General features: G+C 32.2%; 1 protein-coding gene across 2 annotated transcripts in view; it reads right to left on the reverse strand.

Annotated features, from left to right (window-relative positions):
- Positions 1 to 22,656, reverse strand: part of LOC148621301 (Fanconi anemia group I protein-like) — a 48,318-nt gene that overhangs the window by 12,426 nt on the left and 13,236 nt on the right. For both annotated transcript variants that reach the window (XR_015921145.1, XM_088575469.1), the window contains exons 7-23: positions 21,719 to 21,884; positions 20,646 to 20,734; positions 20,050 to 20,179; positions 16,447 to 16,539; positions 15,618 to 15,754; positions 14,143 to 14,317; positions 13,654 to 13,741; positions 13,078 to 13,279; positions 12,151 to 12,265; positions 10,153 to 10,275; positions 9,111 to 9,179; positions 5,630 to 5,731; positions 5,124 to 5,288; positions 4,614 to 4,735; positions 2,695 to 2,862; positions 1,198 to 1,377; positions 427 to 584 (exon numbers count right to left, since the gene is read on the reverse strand). Coding sequence is in view for 1 of the 2 variants with exons in the window: in XM_088575469.1 (XP_088431595.1) it covers positions 427 to 584; positions 1,198 to 1,377; positions 2,695 to 2,862; positions 4,614 to 4,735; positions 5,124 to 5,288; positions 5,630 to 5,731; positions 9,111 to 9,179; positions 10,153 to 10,275; positions 12,151 to 12,265; positions 13,078 to 13,279; positions 13,654 to 13,741; positions 14,143 to 14,317; positions 15,618 to 15,754; positions 16,447 to 16,539; positions 20,050 to 20,179; positions 20,646 to 20,734; positions 21,719 to 21,884 (2,282 nt within the window). In the remaining variant the exon portion in view is untranslated. The remainder of the gene's footprint in view (positions 1 to 426; positions 585 to 1,197; positions 1,378 to 2,694; positions 2,863 to 4,613; positions 4,736 to 5,123; positions 5,289 to 5,629; positions 5,732 to 9,110; positions 9,180 to 10,152; positions 10,276 to 12,150; positions 12,266 to 13,077; positions 13,280 to 13,653; positions 13,742 to 14,142; positions 14,318 to 15,617; positions 15,755 to 16,446; positions 16,540 to 20,049; positions 20,180 to 20,645; positions 20,735 to 21,718; positions 21,885 to 22,656) is intronic.

The following is a 22,656-nucleotide window of genomic DNA, read 5'->3' on the forward strand; positions in this document are numbered from 1 at the left end:
ACAGAAAGGACTATCATTACATAAAAATATTACATATGTATACTGAAAAAGCTCCATTTGTTGGGTAAGTTTTCTACACCATGAATCACCTCTACCATAGGTATTTTGTCAGCATAAGATTTGCAGTTTGATCAAATCCACAAAAAAATACACTTCTACTGCTGTGTCATTATTTCATATTCTTGTCAGAAACAAGTAATTCTATAAATGTGTTTGCTCAATAAAAAGTTTTCTCGTAGATCAAGGGCCATAACTTTAATACAAGTAACTTTCTCTAAATCTTAACATGGCCGTCAACAGTTGATCTCAACAAAATATCCAAATCAAAGATCATTCTTCCCAATACCTTATTTTGGCACTCAGCAAATGCATACAGAGTATTAAAAATTCCATAATATTGATCATAGCTTAGAAATATCCACTCACATATACTGCAGAAGCACTTCAGAATCTGATTGGAGTACTGTTGTGAAATTATGGTAATGACACTAGATAAACCATCAAGACACAACCCTGTCATGGCTTTAATCTGTCTCTGTTCTTGACCTGTCCTCTGGTTCTCACCATAGTACTTCAGGAACAGCCTAAAATATTGTAAAAATTGGGTACCAATTTTTGAGGATAAGCTTAATGACCAAAAGTGAATTTCGAGAATTTTAAAGTCAAATCAATGACTTTTTTTAAGTAGACATCTTTAACACCATCAATGCAAACTGTAAAAACTGAGCAATTCTCACTAAATTGATATCCCCACTCCCCAATTTGACTACATGCACCTTTCTACCTCTAAATTGAATTGAATAAAAATCTGAAGAAGAATGTGCACAAAGGCAATATGTAAATCAAACTTCAGCGAGTCATGAAATCCCATTCAGAGAGTTATGGACAAAAGATCGGTGCCCACCTTAGGAAATGATAAAGTCCATATTTGCTGATGTCAGACCTCAAAAAGCTTTAAAAGTTTCAGATGACATATTTCAATTCTCTACAACTGGGTTTAAATCAATATTGATCATAAGGATGTCAGACCTGATTTTACAAGGTCAACAAACAAAGTGGAAATTAGCAAAATATACAGTGAAAAAAAGAAATTATAACGGTAAAATCTGGATTTGAAAAAGGGGAATCCCGCTACAAAAAAAAGAAGAAAAGCACCCCTGGGATATGGAAAAAGCAAAAGAGAGGGAGGAATTTTACCTTCCTAGTTGACAAACACATAGGTTTAAATGATTCTTTTCTCTGCCCTTAGGACCACTGCAGTATCCATTCTCTTGTATTTGGTGAACTTTCTGAACAGCTACATTCAGGGCATACATACAGAATGGTTGGTCATCAAACAGTAGGGAGAATTTACTATTCTCATGCGGTGATGAGTCACTGAAATACAATGTTGGGCATATTTGAAACAAGTAGCAAATAGCAAATAGTGAATGGACAGACACAATGATTTCTACAGTATAAATCCCTAAATTTTATTTGCAGGGTGTATAATGACTGACGATGACTATAGTAAGGCTACAGAAGCAGTAAAAATACTGCACTATGAGTGAAAAATTGAGAAATAGTTGAAACAGCCATATTGTAATTTTAAACATCGAAAAATGTTTTCCTTCATATCTGTCTTTTGCTCAAATATTCCAATGATTACAGTTGTCTAAATATGAAGTTACACCTGTTGTTGTGCTTGGTATACAAGTACAAAAAGTTGATATCGCCCAGAACTACATATGCCCCATATATATGAAGCCACACACACTAAATTAGAAATCAATCTATCTGCAGGAGCAGAGATTTTAGTGACAAAATTTTCCATATAATTGAAAAATGTTATAGTCCAATGAAACAGGAAGTTGATATCTGACAGCATCCAACATTGCTTACAACAAATCAGTCATATAGTATCACATTGACCTGATACTATATTTTTTACCAGGATGCTACTCAAAAGAAAAACTTCCCTAAGGGTCCAATACAAAGGAGGTGCTATAATTTTTAGATACAAGATGCTGTATTGAAATTCAGGGGTTACCAAGATGCTATCTGTAAATCTTAAGGAGAAAACTGAATATAGCCAAACTATATGAAACTACAAACCAAAAATGATATCAATACAATGGGAGCCAAGATAATCTTGTAAATCTGTTGCTTCCCTGTCTACAAGACTATTTTAGTTACATGCATTTATACCATATTTCTTGCATGTACTGTTTGTGTATTCATGGTATATAATTTACAACAGACTGAAGAATAAATCACAACTCTGATTCAAAGATACTGGTAATTACTAGTAGTAAACAGAAAAGACTGCAAGAACTAGAAAAAACTGAGAGCAATGATCACTAATTTGATACCTCCACTACTCAATTTGATAACCTGTACTGTTACACCTAAAAATTGATTTGGATCAAAATAAAGAATGGGAGGTTCACAATGGGAATACATAGTAAAGATTCTGTGAAAATTTCATTAAATTCCACACATTGGTGTAGGAGGAGTAACAGATAAGAGATAAAAACTACAGAAAAAAGTATGAACATCCCTATCACAATATATATAGGGGTATAATAAATAGCAATAGGGGACTGTTGATGACTTACAACAGACCAAAGAATGTAATTACGACAATGACTAAAAGAGACTGGTATTCAGTTACTTATCATAATAACAGGAAAGGCTGGAAGAAATATTACTCACAACAATGATTGAAGTAGACTAGAGGCACACTGTAGTGACATGAGGCTCTGTGGTGGCTTGGAGGATGAGGACTTCTTTCCGCCATTTTGATTTGTTTTTTCCTTTAAGATATCGTACAGCTTTGTATAGTTTCCAAAAAGCTGTAAAATTTCTTCACAGGAATTCTGTCTGAAATGGTATACATGTGATTAGTCATAATCAAATGGACCATGAAGTTGCACATTTTGTCTATCATGAAATTTATATCACTACATTGCTTATAACATATGCCCTATTTATATAAGCACACATAAAATTTAAAATCTATCCATCGATTGAGAGTAAAAATTCCTGAGGCACTATAATGTAACAGAATTGATGATTGTATTGTGTGGAAAAAGTTTTTTTTATATGTAGGGTTATATTCAGGCGGGAATAAATTAAGTGGTTAATCCAGGTGTAGAACATGACAGTTCTAGCTTGTACCCTCAGCTGTTCACTTCAAATCTATATAATGTTAGTTAATGAAAGGGAAGCATTATTTTGGTATACATGTATAGTTTTAGACAGTTCTGAAAGGTTATTTTTTTCACTTTTGTTTTGGGAAGAGGGATAATTGCAGTTTTTTAGCCACAGAACTAATGACTAACTTTCTTCACTATTAATTTTTTTATATTCAAAATATGTCCCTCCTTAGTTATAGTAATGCCGTCTTACACTTGAGTTTTGTAAGGCATTGACACAGGTTTCTGGAAACTATCATCCAGTTTTTTTTTGTGTGACCCGAAACATTTATTTTTATACTTATTCACTATTTCACATGCGCATACAATTTTGATAGGTACATGTTGCTTGTGTTTTTTTTTAGTATTGAAATGTATTTTAATGGGTTTGATACCTAATAAATCTGGCTGCTCACAAAAAACGTGTTACAAGAGCTAGTCAAGAATCATAAGTTTGTGTTTTTTCTGTAGTTTGTATGTGGAGTATTAGTGGAGAGAAGACAGGAAAATTTTTGTAAAGAAAATTTTCTCTATCATTCCATATAGGGAAAAATGGCTAGCTCTTAAAAAACAAGAAGCTGAATTTGGACAGTACGAAAAATCACTTATAACCTATGTCCTATCTATAAAAAGCTACACACAAAATTTGAAATCTACGGTATAAGTATTGATTTTTGCAGTGTAAAAATTTTCGCTATTTTTGTGGACAAAAGTGTGAAAAATAGTACCTATCAAATTGATTTTTACACTATATAACACATATCATTTTTTTATACTACGAAAATTGATACCCACGAATATGTTAATTTGACAGAATCTGCGAAAATTAACAACTGCAAAAATTAATATGTTCACAGTATCCATTCTTTGGAAGCTGATATAATTGTAACAGAATTCGGATGAACAGAATGAAAAACAGATGAATAAGGTGATTCCTACATACCACCCATTGGTTCTTATTTCGGTAATTTTTTTGAGAATTTACAAGATGCAATTCAATTTTTTTACTTCTATTTCAGATGTGTACACAATGGTAATAACTACAGACAAGTCTTTAAAGAATCCAATATATATATGTGTCACTTTTTTAGTTAATGTACATGTACTATCTATATAGTTATGTAAAATGTACATAATGTACACTCAAATTTCCTGAACATGATCTTTTGTGTGCAAAACATTGAAGTGTGTATCTCATGTAAATTTCAGGATGATGTTACTCCATCTACAGGGACATACATAGTGATTCATGTCAAATGCCTCCAAAAACTACAGGTATCTTTGCATGCAGTTGTAAAAAAATGCTCTCTAATTCAATGAGGCACTGCATAAGTATAAGAACAACCATAGTTTTTCAACTTACATACTGTGGAACACCTGTGAATTTTGGCAAAATACATTAACATATACACATGTACATGATGTAAATGTTTATACCTGTTATTTGCACTCCTGAATGTATACTCTATCAAAGCTTCATAAGATCCCATCACAAGGATGGCAAAAATATTATTCTTTACTCCAACACTACTGGTAAGTGAAAAATCTGCTGACTTATCCTGAAATTAAGTGCTGATTTTAGTAAGAAACAGTTTGTAAATAAGAGCAATGTTTGAAAAAAAAATCTGGAAGAAATACTTCAATACTTTTAATAGAACCAAAATGATGTAAAGACTTGCTTTAAATAACAGGTCTCTGCTAAAAAAAAATAAAAAAATTACGCTTTAAATTTCGAAAAAAAAAAAATTATCGACATGCATTAGAAAATAATCAATATTAATGTTGCATTCTAATGAAAACCTTCATACATGTACTTACTTGTACATGTATTTCCGAAATATTGTGGTCAATCTTGAGATTTCATGTTTTGGTCAAGTAAGATTTACAGTTTATAAATGTTGCCTTATTACAAATACTTTTGGATAATTTTCAACAGATGCTATTTACCAACTCAAAGTCCTCAATTTCACACTGGCTCATTCTTTTAATAAGAGACTCCAATATTCGTTGGAGCTCCATGAAACTTTGTACATCTTCTTCCTCCTCATCTGACTGTTGCCTGATTTCTAGAACTTTAATCACACATAGCTGTATACAGAATATCAAGTGACTCTGGTAAAAAAAGAAAGAAAAAAAAAACACATTTATTTTTAAAGTACATTATTGTATTTAAAAGTAGAAGTCACAAAATACTCTCTTGTTCAAATTTAAAGCAAAAAATAAGCATACCTCTTGAACAGCATATGCAATAATAGTTGATCAGTATTTTATGGTCCGTAACTTTGTATTTTTGGTTAAAAAAAAATTGGTCTAATATTACTGACACGAAGAAACAAAACATTTAATTCAAGGGATGTTTTCTCAAAAATAATGATGATTTATCTGAAAATTGAAAAAAAAATCAAACTAAAGATACAAATGTTCATACAAAGAACTGGTAAAAAAATATCTACCAAAGGTTCCTCAAGGTAAACTTTGTCTCCCTGTGAAGCAATGCACAAATTTAACTTGAATGGTGGGTTCACATCTTCTGATGGTTCATAGTATTTCTTAAACTACAAAAAAAAAATTGAATTGGAAGTTTTTTCCTCTTATTCTTAAAGAAGAAAATGCAATTAATGAAAAATTGATAAAATATATCAACCTTAAACAGCAATTTACTTTACTTTCAATGGTTGAGAAAGAGACATGTTAACTTCAGTGAGCAAGGTCCACATACCATTCACCTCCAGGGTTTTCCATACTTTTTGTAGCAACAGGATAAAACACAGAAGTAAAATGCCAGGGGTTTGGGGGCGTGCAAGGCACCAATTTGATTTTATCAGATTTGGTATAAGTTGACAAAAAGGTAGGTGGCCAAAGTACAAAGATACAAGGCCAGCTATCATCTTCAAAGAAAATCACTAACTTCATATTAAAGACAAATCACACTATAAAAGAGAGACAACTCTAGCGGCAAGTCCCGACAGTTTAATAGAGCTTCAAATTGAAAATGTGCTGTATGTGACGTAGAGTATAACCAATTCTGACGTTAGGAATTTCGTGAATTTTTAATGGAATGGTCTCAAGTATAAAGGCATTGAAATAAGCTTCTAAAAAATATAGGTCACCGTGCTTTGAACAAAGATATAGCAGTTCAAAAATTTGTAAAATCAGGAGTTTTTTGCCATTTTCCGAATTCAATTCAGACGTCTCTGATCTCTGATATTTTTACGAATGACACATGCCATACACCAGTTGATTGGAAATTGTCTGTATTTCATTCATAAAACAATAAAAACAAAATACAATGAGTTTTATTCGCCTAAAAAGAACATTTTATTGTTTCCGGCCAAAAGAAAAACTAACTTTTGAACCATATTCACAGTAATCTGAAATATTTCTTACGTTAAGATTTTTTTCTAACTTGCGGTATGAAAAGGTATCCATTAGCTGATAATATAAACTTTTTAAAAAATGGGGGTCACCGATCAAATAAGAAAGTTAATAACATTTGTGTACCATTTCTGCAGAATTTTGTTTGGTTATTGGACGTTTCCTACTCCAAATGTTATGTTGGATGACGTTACGTCATAGTCAGCGACGGAACGTCTTTAGAAGAAATAGAATATTTAAAACGGCAATACAAAACTTGACTGTGAAGAAATAAGCGGAAGACAAAAAGAATTATGACTTGAGAGAACAAAAATTTGGGCAAAAGGCGATATTTACATAAAACTGTAATTCTGGTTGCATGACCGTGTCGCTTCACCTGAACATGTTATAATATGTATTCATATTTTAAGTTACACGTACCACAATGTTTATTTATAATACTTCAATAGTGAACGACTTATCAGGATCTCAAGATCAACATTTACAAATGTACATGGAGCATTTCAACAGTTAGTAGTAATATTTTTACTCAGCAATAGGAAGAAAATATCGCACAATAGCTGCCAGTGAAGTATTTTTACATGTGAGTATGCACCTCCCATAAGTACTTGTACAAGTTTGTGTCTTCTTGTGGCGTACTTAGTGTAAAAATTTGAAATAAAAATTCCGGATTGAAATTTTCATGAAATAAAAAGGCATGATCTATTATTGTCCTAATATTTTTTGTTTACATTAAAAATTATTTCGGCACTCTATTCAGAAGAAAAAAGTCTTCTGAAAAAAAGGACAGGACAGAAAATTTGATCCTAGAATCAAAGAAAATAAATTGGCAGGCCATCCTTGTCAGTAAACATACATCCTGATTGTAAGGCTATATTATTTTTCCAGTGTTCCTGCTCTGATACTGCATAGATTATTTTTGCAAATGGACGACAATCAATTATGATTTCATAAACAAAAAAATATATCCTTAAATTTAAAAGGAGGAGCATTCACCAGATCCGCTCCTCTGAATCCGCGCCTGGATTAGATACTCTGCATGAAACTTTTTCTACATTTTTACTTCAGTAAATGTACAAGCAAATTATGTTTTATTTGCAATAATACAGGACTTTCTTTAATATTCCTAATTTAAACATTTTGTTGGGATTAGGAAAACTAGCTCACATTCTCAAAGAAAAGAACGTTGTTCCATATCTCCTATCCGATCCTCACTAAAATGTTTGATAATCAAATTGGCAGAACTCCCTCTAAACCTATAGGACAATGCTGATTATCATTTTTTTCAAAGTCTAAGTATTAGTAACATTTGGTATAAGTTTCCTTGGAATCCATTGTGAAATTGTAGTAGTGAGTTTAGGTAGTACAGACGGACATACAGACAGACGCCTGACATTTACAGAAGATTTTCCAAAGCGGCCCTTGAATCTCGACGTCATATTGCTTCTACAATCAAAGGGAGATAAATCGTGAATTTCATGCAAAAAAACGACGTCATAAATTGACGACGATATAATAGTTTGAGCCATACAATGTGCATAAACAATAGTGTGATTTGTATTTAATAGGATGAGAACATGCATTACTGTATAGTGGATAATTTTCATGGGGCTAATTTAGGCATATTTTAGCAGTCTGTATAAAAATGTCAAATTTAATTCCTCAAAATACTTACACTAGGCTTAAGGAGGTAGACCTAGGCTCAGGGACACAACTCTTAAAAATCATTGGAATTCAGCAATTTACATCAATCTCATGTAAGCATCAAAGAAACATGGATTTATTTCATTCTGATTCAAATGAAACCTTGATAGGCTTTGGTGAATTGAATATGATTCAAACATATCGTTGATTTCAATAGTTATGTTTCCTACCCTAGGTCTACCTCCTTGAATACTTATTGTATGACATAGTGTTCACAAAAAGTATAATACTAAAATTTTTTGTACACCTTTTTGCCTAAAATTGCCAAAATAACCTGCATAACTGTTTGCAATTCCTAGTGGCCCTCCAATATGTAGTTGTCTGAAAAATTGATCTATTCAATAGTAAATAATCTTATACCATAACCTAACGTTAATCTTAATATTAAAGCAGATGACGCTTACCCTACCGGTGCACCTGGTCCATGCTCCCAGTTTTTATTGGAGTCTGAGTTGCTCATTTGCTTTTGTTACTTTGTATGATTTTAGTTACTTAATGTTCTTTGTTGTGTATGTCTGTTTTCCATGTCTGGTCTTTGTCCCTGGATTACATTCTTTTGATTACCGCTGTAACCTTGGTTCCCTTGATTACTCTTACAACTTATAATGGATATATTGAAGTAGTAATTCTTTACCACTAACAAATGAACAAGTCAAAACTGATCATCTAAAGAAACATTAAGTGGGAGAGGGCATGCACCATTTATCACATTCCAGATGAAGATTTCCCATTAAAATAAAATGTTTTTTTCAAAGAATTTGAAAGAATGGCCCATTGAAATTCTGAAGATCCTCAAAATTCATCCCAATCACCGTGTGTTGTTCAGCTATGAGAATCAGGAACTTTACAACTAACCTGTGATCTGAGTAAATCAAGAACAGGACCAATCAGTTTTGTATTCCTACACAGGACATCATACAAACCCTGTAATACAAAAATAAGATTGATTCAAATACTAATTGCAATAAAATCAAATACTGTAAACTGTTTTAGCAGTAAGATCTGCAACACGAAAATTAAACTGCCGTTAATATTTTCTTCGAAGAAGATTGTAATACAATTTGAGAAATTATTGCACGAAACCAGATTGATCCAAGAAAGCTTGAAAAAAAAAAGGTTTAGTGATTTCCTGCTTTACAATAACTTAATCAAGTCTTGTGCCTATACAGGCCACATTTGTTTCAAATGTCTTTCATGAATTAATCCTGGAGTTCTAAGCATACATTTTCCAGGTTTCACATGTAAACAAATATACCAACCACAAGCTCTTTATATTCAAAGTAAATATAAAATACATGTACATTGCTGTTATTTGTACAAGTTTTAGAAACAGGATGGTTTCCCTAGAAATTCTGACTGCCTCGCAGGGGGTACAAATGAAAAAAAAAAAAAATAAATAAAATAAAATAAAATAAAATAAAATCAGCAAAGTAAAACATGTATTGTTTAATCCTGTAACTGTATTTTAAAGTGAAAATTCTCAAATATACCCATGAAAAGGATGATAAATCGTATCATTTCATGCCATCTCTCGATTGTGGACATATTAGGAAACACCCTTGAACTGGTTTATACTTATTTTCTGCATTTTCAAAATGAAAAAAGGCACAAAGGAGATATTATGCTTCTTTACAAATACAGCAATTGTTTATTCGAAACCCTGTATTTGTATAGTAAATCCTAGATGCAAGATAAAATAAAATAATTTGACATTGTGACAAGCATAAAAAGTCCTTGTCATGGATGTTTATCATGCATTGGGATTGATATGTTAAAAAGTTTTTTTTATACTACATCAAATTAAACCAAAATGAGACTTCTCCCAGTATCAAATGGGCCTGAGTGCTGCATTTAAGCGAATCTTAAAGATATTATCATTTACTCTACATTTACTAACCTCGTACAGAATTAGTCTCACATCAGCTTGTTGTGATAGAACTCTTCTCAGGTTACCAACGATCTCTAAACACAATGCTTCATTACTAGCTGGGTTATATTTCGCATGTACATCTATCTGCACCTGAAATATTCACATGATATTCAACTTATGCCACTACAGTAATTAATATACGGGATTACTATATAGTATTTAGAAACAGATTTGAAGGTACTATAGAGATCTTACACAGCCAAATGTGCCACATATGATAACCATATGGTGCTCGATTCATATGATAATCATATGGTAATCATATGACATTGAACATATGATAGTCATATGATTATCATATGATTCTCATTTGGTAATTTTGGTTAAAAAACATATGACAATCATATGTTTGTGAAAAACATATGATTATCAAATGATAATCATGTGATATGTATACCGAAACATATGATTATCATATGGTGCTCGATTTATATGAGAATCATATGATGCAAACCAATCTGAAGATTGAAGATCTACAATTTGAAGAATCAGTAAATGATATTTCCTTCTATCAAATCAAGATTTTCATTAAACTTTTAACAACATCAATTCAACAGAAAAATGTGCTGAAAGGTTGCAAACAATGGAAAAATATTACACCTACACAGGTAAATATTTTTCAAATGAAATTCATGTTAATCCAGCTTCATATGAATTTCATGTGAACTTCACATGAAACTGATTTTCATGTGAAATTAAATTAACAAGACTTTTATGTGAATCATTCATGTGAAGTCTCTATTCCTTGAATTTCATGTGAACTCTGTCACAAAGTTTATTTGGTCGATTCAGGTGAAAATTTATGCGAAATAATTTTGCCTGTGTACAAGGCCCATGATCATGGTATCATCATTCCTAAATCTCAAACATTACCTTAAGACATTTCAATTCTAAATAATAATGGTAAACAGCCTTTTTGCAATAAATTTAATTCTTGTAAAACATGTTCTCAAATGTGTTTCCCTTTAAAAGTGTTTTAAATACCATAACTCTGCCATGTAAAGTGGCAAAAGATGAAAAAAGGGACCTCTCTGTAGGGGTATTCCATAAAAAAGGGTGTCAGGCAAGACATCCAAGATATTTAGGAGTACAACCAACATATTAAAATTAAAGAACTTTAGTGAGCATGCTCACAATACCCCTTGCACACACATTGCCACTCTCTAGAAAAACTTCAGTCCCAACACCCAAATAAAAAGTGGTCCCCCTTTAACAATTTCTGTGAAAAACCAATACAAATCCAATCCAAGCTTTTATAACTACTAACATTTCACCAAAATGAAAACAAGTATTGTATGAAAATTTTAAGGGTCTCTTAGTGTTCTTGACTTACTATATCACATGCAGACAGACGGACAGACAGAGGTATACCATAATATCACATGCAGACAGACAGATGGTCAGAGGTACACCATAATCTATATCATATGCAGACAGACGGATGGTCAGAGGTATACCATAATCTATATCACATGCAGACAGACGGACAGACAGAGGTATACCATAATCTATATCACATAAAGATTGACGGACAGACAGAGGTATACCATAATCTATATCACATATAGACTGATGGACAGACAGAGGTATACCATAATCTATATCATATGCAGACAGACGGATGGTCAGAGGTATACCATAATCTATATCACATGCAGACAGACGGACAGACAGAGGTATACCATAATCTATATAACATGCAGACTGACTGACGGTCAGAGGTATACCATAATCTATATCACATGCAGACAGACGGACAGACAGAGGTATACCATAATCTATATCACATAAAGACTGATGGACAGACAGAGGTATACCATAATCTATATAACATGCAGACTGACGGACGGTCAGAGGTATACCATAATCTATATCACATGCAGACTAACAGAGGTATACCATAATCTATGTGAATGAGATGAGACCAAAAAATTGAAGTACAAATATTTGTTACAAATACTCTACCTGACTAGAAGAAAACGACTGACTTGACTGACTAGAAGCGAGTCCACCTATAACTTTAAAGTGTTTCAATATCAGGAGAAACCCTTTCAGTCCTATTTTTCTAGCATCTAAAATTCTGAAATAAATAAAAATATGTGAAGGTTGTACATTTATATTAAAATAAAATTACCTTGCATATTACATGTTTTCAATGCATCTTATCATTGTTAACGTGTGTATTTGACTTTCTATAAATTCTTTATTTAAAACCCATAGATTTGCTGAGGATTCATTCCTTGTATTGCACATGGCTTGAACTTTTTAGTGATGGATTTAGCTTCCTATTTTGATATTTACAGAATTGAGTGCTTCATGCAAATAATTTTATTTTTGATCTTGATCTTCCTACGTTTGTATTTGGTTCTATTGCTGATAATGATAAATTATCATTCATCTATGGAAATAATTCTTAACAAGTTTGGTTTAAATTGGTCAAGTAGTGTCAGAGTAGAAGATTTTTGAAAGAAATTTGGCTTAACCTAACGGTTTTGGAGATTTAAGCGAAAAAGTACTGTCTGGCCAATATGTTCAATTTTTAGTAATGACAGATCAAAAATCCCCACATCAGTTCTATGCAGGATACCCAAAGGAACATTCATAACAAGTTTGGTTCAAATTGGTCAAGTAGTGTCAGAGGTGAAGAGTTTTGAAAAATCGTCGACGGACGACAATGGACGCCAAGTGATGGCAATAGCTCACATGGCCTTCGGCCAGGTGAGCTAATAAAGGGTTCAAAGACAGGTACATGTATATTTGAAGTAATCTTCAGCTAAAAATTCAGCTAGATGTGATGCCCTCATTTTGACCCTAGCTGGAACACTGATTTTTGCAGTATTATTTTATTAGTACGAGTAAAACAAACTAAAATACTCTCTTCATAGAATTTACCTAGAAAACATGGATTTCCTAAGGATGAGGATGAGAGATTCCTTCAGTGTCAAACTTAATTTAAGAAGTGGATGTAAAGCTCCAAGTAATGCATCTGCTGATATTGGTGGGAGGAAGGAAAGATAATCCAACATTTCCCGTACTTTTGGTGTAGACTCCAATACAATTTGTGGTGCCGACAGTACAGCATTGGAAAGTAAGTCTAAAAAAAAAACAAAACAAAACAAAAAGAAACAAATAAGAATTTATTTTGTTAATGCAATTCATAAGACGAACTTTCAACATCAAAGTAGAGAAAATGCACTATAACTTGAATTAATTAATGAATTTAGAAAGGCTTATGGACCTACACCAATAAAACTATGGTTTACAAAAGAGAATTAACAAATACTTTAATTACAATATTTTTTAGCTAGTAGGTCTAAATGTTTAATGTGAAAGCTACCATATAAAGCAAGCAGTGTGTCATGTTGTTCTTTAAAAGATGACCATGATAAATGTACATGTACATACATTACAGAAGAGTTCAAAATTGACTGGTGTTTTGGTATTTTTAATAAACTACATGTATCATACCCAAGAAGTGACTAACAGGAGTTGTAGCTTTTGTTAGGACTCTGGTAAATATCTGATCCAAAATCTCAGCACGAACCATTTCATGTTCCTTAAGCAAAAAATATGTATCTTATAAATAGTGATCTGGTCAGAGACAGTACATCATCGCAGCTCGCTGAGTGACTGATCACACTATAAAATCTAATGACTAAAGAAATTTATGTGCACATGAATACTGTCAATAAACAAAGATTATTTTAAAATTCCTACTCCTCTAAAAATAATCATATTGATTTATTGATGAAGTTTACAGAAAAATAAGCATGAAGCCCAAAATAGCAATCCTAATATTATTAAAGTTTATAAGTCTATAATATTTAAAGCACTACAAATAATAAAGGTGACTTAAACATAAAAGAATTATTCTAAAGTTCAATATTCACAATAAACATTGCTTACAAATTAATCAAAATAATACGTGTATCTATTTAAAATCAAATTATAACTTACCTTAAAAGTATTGAGGAGTATTTTACTCCCAAGCTGACATGCTTGATGATTTGGTCCAGTGTGAGGGACAAGACTGGTGTCAATCCTACCAAATATAGGTTTTGGTCCAAACGAATCCATCAGTAAAAATCCAAATTGTACCAGTCCTTGTATCACCTGGTCCCATCCGTATTTGCTATAATATTGAATAGATAAAATAAGTACACACAATTCTCAGTTTCTACTTAAAATATCTTTTTAGAATTCTTATTTTACTGAGCCTAACAAAATTTTATCAGACAGGCAAACAAAATAGAATACAAGATGTTGCATGCTAAATGTATGTTGTGCTAAGAATATTCCAACTAAAAGAAATACTTGATTGTACAGGAAGTAGATAAGTGAGGAACCTGGGAAAGGGGTCACATGATACAAGTCATCATGAAACAGCAATATTCCAAATATCTAAGCATTCCATCCAACAGAAGGTGAGAAATATATTACAGAAAGTTTAACAGACAGACTGATGGACAAACAAGATGGGTTTATAATTTCAATCCGTAGAGATAACAAACAGGAAGGCTTGGCTCTATTTCTTCTATGTTTAAAATCCCACAATTCCAAAATGAAAGTTTAGAAAAACAATGAAAAAGTAGAAAAAATTATGAACAATGCTCACTAACTTGATATCCCAACTCCACACATGATAACATGCATCTTTCTACCTAAAAATTTATTGGATCAAAATCTAAAATAGGGGGGTGCACAATGGAAAAGGTGTCATAAAGATCCTCTGATCGTTCCATTAAATTCCATTTTTTTTACATCAAAAATGTCAGAAGTTCATAAGATGCTGCTTTGTACGACTCACAATCAGCAGTATTGTCAAGCCATGTTCTCTACATCACTGCAATAAAATTGCAGATTCACTAGCCAAACGACTGTAGTCTTTGAAATACACTTACTATCGTCTGTTTGATGTTAAATTAAATGTTCAAATACCATTACAATTCATTTGTATTTGTTTTTATTTTGATCAAAATATCCAATATCACTGCTAGTGTGAATTAAAATATGAAATTATTTAAATTTGTTTCTTTCATTACACACACTATTTTGGATTAATTAAATACACAAATCAAGCCATAAAAAGTGTCAACAAATAGTTTCAAAAGAAACGCTAATCATTGTAAAAACAAACTTCGATCATGGTTGGTAATAAAGCAATCAGTTTTCTGACTAATTAGTTGACTTTGAGACATCAAGGGTTATTTAACCACGAAATCCTATCTAGGGGACAGATTGAAAACCTCGAGTTATTGAAGATTTCAATTAATCCAAGGTAAAATTGCATTGGAGTAAGGGGATTCTTTCTAGGACTTTGAAATTAGATTTCAACTCTTCTGAGTTCTACATATCAAGGTTTGACTGTATACATTTTACATTAATTTTGGCCCTGCCTGTTTTGGCAAGGCATAAACAATTTATCTGTATACCTATTTTTAACTGTTTCTAAGGCATATTCTTCGGCATGACATTGGTCTTGGATGATATCCCTAACCCAGTGAGACTGGCTCTGTTTTCCGCCATCCTTAAAACTTTTCAATACCATAGATTTCAAGAAGTCATAAATCTGCAGTGAGAAAGAAAAGCTATAAATGCAGGGGACTCTTTCTTGCATTTGGTGGACTAATTGATTTCTGTAGCTAAATTGCTTCAAGTGGCAAAAGGCAAAATATAACACAAGAAGGAGAATGTGTCTTGTGAGGAGATACTATTGGTGATGAATACCACTATATAATTGAGTGCAGTAGTCTTCATTTGGATAGCCAGCTATTTAATGTAAATGTAATGTTATAAAATTTAATGCAATCATGAATAAAAATCTTCATTCAAAGCTTAGAAAACTGTGTAAATTTATTAGAATTATAAATGACAAATTGGATTCTCTCTAACATGCCGCTAATGATACAATTATACTTCAACTGTTTTTGATATTATTTCCTCAACAACTGTGCAACATGATGCCAATTAGTTTCTCTGTACACATGTTTTAACTAGGTAAAACCAGAATAAATGAAGTATGATTCAAGCAATACACTTTTCCTTGTCAATAGCAAGTCCTCTTGCAAATATTTTCTGCATTTAAGTGTCAAATTTATTAAATACTTTATAAACTTTTAACTCTCACTAATAATGACTGCAAACTACCCTTTTCCTCCATTTTGAAAAAATAAACAATAGTGTGGAGAAAGGATTTTCGAGAGGAGGACAAGGCTGAAAATAATAATTTTTTTAAAATATAAACTATAATCATTAAAGTACCTGATCTTCAAATCTGTGTATTCGTGCCAGACTTAGAGCCAATGCCAGGGTAAATGGAGATAACACTTGAGCAGCTGATCTATTCTGATTATTCTGAAATAAAAATAGGATTTGTGTATAAGGTGAAAAAATTCATGCTATGAAATATAAACCATGAAATTTAAAACAAATACTACTAAGAAGTTTTATTAAAACATACATTATTATATAAGCATTTTAAGATATTTTTGTTTGGAGACGTGTTTCCACATAATTATTACTGATTTTGTATCCTGAAATCTGAAATCCTTTCAATGTCTAGTATAAAACTGTCAACCAGTTTCCACCAGATTTGATGTAAATGGCAAATGTGGAAGAGTAATAAAGGGAACCAAGATTCTAGCGGATATTAAAAGAATGTAATCCAAAGACAAAGACCAGACACGGAAAACTGACACACACAACTATGAACATAAAATAACCAAATTAATACATACAAAGTAACAAAAGTAAATGAGCAACTCAAGCTAAAAACTGGAAAAAATGGACTGCACTGGAAGAGTAAGTGTCCTCTGCTTTTCTGAAAGTTGTCTATTGCATTGTTGTACTTTCAGGGTATTTCACAATTAACACCCTCAAGTTTGGACTTAAGATTTACAGGCTTATTCAATAGTTGCGTTAGAAAGGAGATACTGAATTTCTTTCATCAATATCTGCCTCCATCGATCTTAAATTCAGAGTAAAAAATATCTATTTATGAACTCTGCCAAAATATTGTCAATAAATTAATTTGTGACTGTCAAATCCCCAATTGATGCCTCCAAACCTTCAAATACCATACAGTTATCATCTTATTTAGTACTTTGACAGAGACTGAGATACAGGTAGCATTATAACTGGATTTTTAAAGCATAGTTTCCCTAAAAAAATGTCCTTGCTGTAATTTTAAGGAAAACAAGTCTTGAAATATTGTACTAATATAAAGAGAAGAAATATACAATGCATGTGATATAGAATGATTATTTCATATAATTTCTTCAATCAGTTATCCTTTTTTATTGCAAAAATGTGCAATGTTTTGGAAACTTCTATATATAGAGTATTGTAAACATACCAATTTTCATGGTGTTCTAATTTTCGTTATTTTGGCTATGGACAGAACACCTTGAAAAATAGTGCCCACAAAATATATTTTTAACATTTTTTTAACGCTAACCATTTTTTGAAGCTGCAACAATAGATACCCGTGAATATGTTCAGTTGACATTAACTGCGAAAATTAATATGTTTACAGTAAATTGAAAAACACAGAATTTAAAGTAAAACTTATAAAAAAATACAACAAACAACAAGGAAAAGATTATTCAAAAACAGGTAATCAGTGCAATAGTCATTTTTCATATTTACGGAATGAAAGCCATTTTAGCAAGTTTTTCAAAGGGACATAACACACCAAGACCAGACAACCTGGTTGACGGTCTCATTGGGGAAAGGGAAAACTGTAAACATTTTTCTTGGAAACTAATATTATTTTCACTACTGTAAGTACCTGAATAGTTTGAAATAAGTTATTTAAAAGTATCCAAGTACTTACTGTGGATCTATTAAATTTAATATTTGAATACGAAGTTTACTGTTATCAGTTGCTCTGATTTGACAGTAAACCAGTCTATTGGATGACATAGACATGAAAGAAGAAAGTTCGGTAAGGACCCCTTTTGGCCTCATAATTTGTGCATATTAAAAATTTGATACAAACTGATTTCTTGGTAGTAGTAGTCTAGTTAAATGGTCACAAACACAGAAAACAAGCTGTTTTTGACAAGATTTGTCGTTATTCCAGAGATAACAGTATGCATTTATGTAACTTTTACAAAACCTCAAACTTTCAATATTTCTGCAATTTTTAAGATGGTTTTTGAGTGGAAAAGTAGTGGCCACACATTTGTTCAATCAAGACATTTTCACATGAATTGTAACTAACAATTATACATAAAATATATGAAGCATGAGAATGAGCACACACGCAGCCAATTGAATCAACTATAAAACATTAAAGAGCTAAAGAAACATCATTAAATTTTCTTCAGGTTGACTGATTTTGAGGCCAAATTTTGTTCTTACCAAACTAACTCCTTTGTAGAAAGTTACTCCCCTTTGCTAAAATCTTAAAAAAGCCAAAGTCGGAAATATGAAAAAGGACTATTATGAAATGAAACACTACATTCAGCATTTGAGAAATTGCCTATCTTATTTCAGGGAATCCTGAACCACTTTATTGGGCTAATTTGAAAACAGCCTTACTTAAAAGGTAATTATAAGGTAACAAACAATACCCAGTGATTTGGATTATAATTTTGCCAATGCGACTATGGCCCCCTTACCCTTCATTTCAATGGGACATTTTCAATTTCAATGGGCCATCCTAAAAAAACACCATGGGACAAAATTTGGAATAGCAACTATGCGTAAATATGAAGACTAAATGTAGAATAAATGAACACTGTAGATAATTGGTCATTAAGAGTTAAAATGTTTCTTAATCAGTATTGTATATAACTGACAATATATGTCAATGTCAATTGATTGTCACATCAGATCACTTTCCTTTTCTGTTGTTTGAGTTTTTATACCTATGTATTCTCTAGTGCTTTATCATAGTCCACAGATCCCCAAGTTGATTAAGTAAGAGCCTATTTCATTTTATTTGTTTAGTTACAATTGGATTTTGCCCATTTATCTTGATGTTTTGTTGGGGCTTTAGGACCAGATGACATGGCTCCTCCATCATCAGTTTTTTCAATAGGAGTGTTCAGATTCATGTTCAGTTGGCAAGTCAGTTTCTACAACTATAGCAGTGTGATTCTGGTAACCAACATTAATATTTTCTTTTGTTTGCAAAAGATAACTTGTTTTGGCTCAAGCTTAAAACAATTATTTTGGTGGCATTTTCAATTTCAAATGGGACCACCAGTACATACTTTCCTGATATTATCGTGTTATTTAAGTTCTTCAAAAAAAAAAATACAATATTAATTGTTTTTTCTTTCAAATGCGTAAATGATGAAAAATATGCAATCTCGATAAATCACAACAAAGAACTATTTCATTCCCCGGTCCTCAAATGCCCACGAAAACGTGGCAATCAAAACACCCACTAGTAGCTAATAAAAACCTTGTTTAAAGATAGGTTTATATCTTTTTAAATGCCACAAGTAGCGGGCAACACTCCACCATCAATGATGTAAACTTAATGCGTGCACATGACAAGGCACATTAGTTACTTAATGCACCATTTTTAGAGGAAATGCAACTATGGCATGGCACACGGTAATCCCTATCACTGAATACAACTGCACATTTTTCACAAAATAACAAAAATGGGGCATTAATAGAACATTAAGTGATACCCCATCACATAATTGTGAAAAAAGGGGGTGGAAAATGTTCAACTTGAAAACTGCATTTTGGATTTTAACCTGTACTTTATGGTACTAAACAACTGTGCAAAACTGATCTGTTCTCAAGTTATCATCTGAAAACCGTTAGGGATGGAAATGCTTCTTTTGGAGGGTATCACATAATCCCTCATCACTTTGTGTGGCAAGATATAAAAAGTTCAACCTTTAACAACTTGATGAATTCTCTGCCAAGTTCCTGGTCCTGTTTTACAGCAAACATGATGTGTAGGATGACAGTACCTTCTGTGTGTCTTAAAACATCGACATCTTGATCATCGCTCATTAGATCCTCACTACAACAAAAGGAGACAATTCTAGCCACAGACACTATTTTACAAAGCTAACTACAACAGAAAAAACAAAACAAAACCGAAATTGACAAAATCAGAAGTACAAGTAAATACACAGTAAAAAGAGAAACATTATGGTAAAATCCAGATACCATCAGAGGTTGTCCTATTCAGTTACATCATGTGCTAATGTTCACGTTCTACATTTACTTACAAGAAAGTATCACGCGGATAACGAAAGCTATATTTTTATATAGCATAGTTGGCCGAGTGGTCTAGAGCATTGGATTTGTGTAGGCGGTGTTGCCATAGATATCAGGGTTTTGAATTCTGCATTGAATCTACAATTGTGGTGTAGATAGACTTCATTATATTATTTTTTTTTAAAACTAGCAATTTCTTGGAACTACTTTTTTTTAAATTCAAGCCTAGATATCATGCTTTACCTTTGATAAACACAGTACAATACCTTAATTCATTTACAATGTGACCTTTGTGTTGTTGATCTTGATCCAAGAAGAAATTCATAATACCTTCAATTACATCTTTCTTATGTCCCTGCAAGATATGTACATATGGTGAAATTAAGAAATAAATCATGGAAACTCCATTTTATCATTGTTTTACCATGGGCTGGCCATTCATGTCATTTGTTTTACCACAATCTGGCCATTTATGTCACATTGGTTTACCCCGAGTGACAGCTATTAATATATCATGGAGTTTCCATGATTTATTTTGATTCTAATAGGACTAGTTTCTTCATATTTTTGAACAGACGCAGCCTATGTGTTAATTCCACGAAATGTTGGTCATCTGTTTATCACCTTTTACCATGGCTGTGGTCTATAAAGCTTGGAAGCACATCATATTAGAATTGTGAGGTGTAGAATTTGGAGAATGCAAATGCCTATAATAACCCAACAAAACAAACTGGGAAACATGAAGGCTTCACTACACTGGATTGATTGCTTGATTGTAATTTTATAATATGACATATATTTTATAAATTGCAGGGCAAGAATGCTTTGTACCAGTTTGCTGAGCCAGGTTTATAATGTGCTGGCATACAGAAGTAATAGCGGGCAGGATAGTATGTCAACCTACTAAGACACATTACTTTGACTCTCTCCTAACACAATTTTTAATGCCATGTACTTAATTAAAATGCAGTGACTACCAATTTTGAAATACTTGGTAAAACTTGGCCATAAAACAAACCCAAACTTTCAAACTCAAGACCAGCAAGCTACAACAAAACACACCTGAAATGTAAAGTCTACCTAACTCAAACAGTGAAACCTGTCTAAAACAAATCCTGAATAATCCAAAAACATGTCTAAACCCAACCCTGAATAATCCAAAAAACTGTCTAAATGAGACACTTATCAAAGTCCTTTTCTATCAATTTAAATGTATTTTTAACCTTTGATACTTGGACAATTGTGTAAACCGAACCAATTCTAAAGCCCAAAAGGGGTTCAGTTTAAAAAGGTTTCACTGTAAAAACATCCATGTTTTATTACACACTGATTTCATTACCTTGGTAGACAGTAACAGAAGCTGGTAGACAAGTGCTGGTAAATCTTGCAAATCTATATCTTTAAATGATCTCAATATTTTCTCGATCACAAACTTCAGCTCAGCTGCAGACATCTCGATATCTTTAAACATTGCTGCTAAATGTATCACATTTCTTGGGTTCCATCTATAAGAAAAGAATTGTGAGGATACACGTAACTCCTGCAGTTGAAGCAAGCATGCTTCTTCAAAGTCTTTTAACAATGTACATATTTCAACATAACTCTTTAACTCTGCAGAGTAGTTGTACCCTAATATGTAAAGAGAGTGCACAATTGAAAAATCTTTTTCCACTGGAAATTAAGTGTTGGTCTTTGCATGAATTAGGCAGAGGGTGAACAAGTTATGAAAAAAAACACCATTTTGGAAGTTTATTTATACTATTTACACCATCAGAATCAAGGAAATATATGAACATTTTCCATATCATGTTGGTAAATTGACTTATAATTTCATTGAAATACACCGAAAATGAACATTTCAAGGGCAGATGACTCAGTCAAAAATCTCATTTTTCTAACATTATATTGAAAAAATTCATGAACAAATCCAGAGATGCAGAGATCAAAGAGTGGTTCTTTTCATAAAGAGAAATCATCCTTAAGTGAAATAATATTGTCAAATCAGTGGGTTTTTGGTATGCATATGTCTGATTATTTTCCATTCTGCCTAATTCTTACAAATACTTACATTTAACCACATACATGACAGGACTTAGAAATGATTGATTACAGTTAAACATTCTATGAAAGTTATTTCATGCACAAAATTTTCTATCAAATGAACAGACCTTGCTTTGTACTAAATGCAGTCATTAGCATACAGAAGCATCAGTCTACATGGAGATATACTTAGGCCAACTTTTTTTTATAATCTGTTTTACGAGATTTTTTTTAAAA

The sequence above is a fragment of the Perna viridis genome, chromosome 3 (assembly GCF_037379345.1).
Source record: "Perna viridis isolate PV_CMFRI_1.1 ecotype Kerala chromosome 3, ASM3737934v1, whole genome shotgun sequence".
Taxonomy (NCBI): Eukaryota; Metazoa; Mollusca; class Bivalvia; order Mytilida; family Mytilidae; genus Perna; species Perna viridis.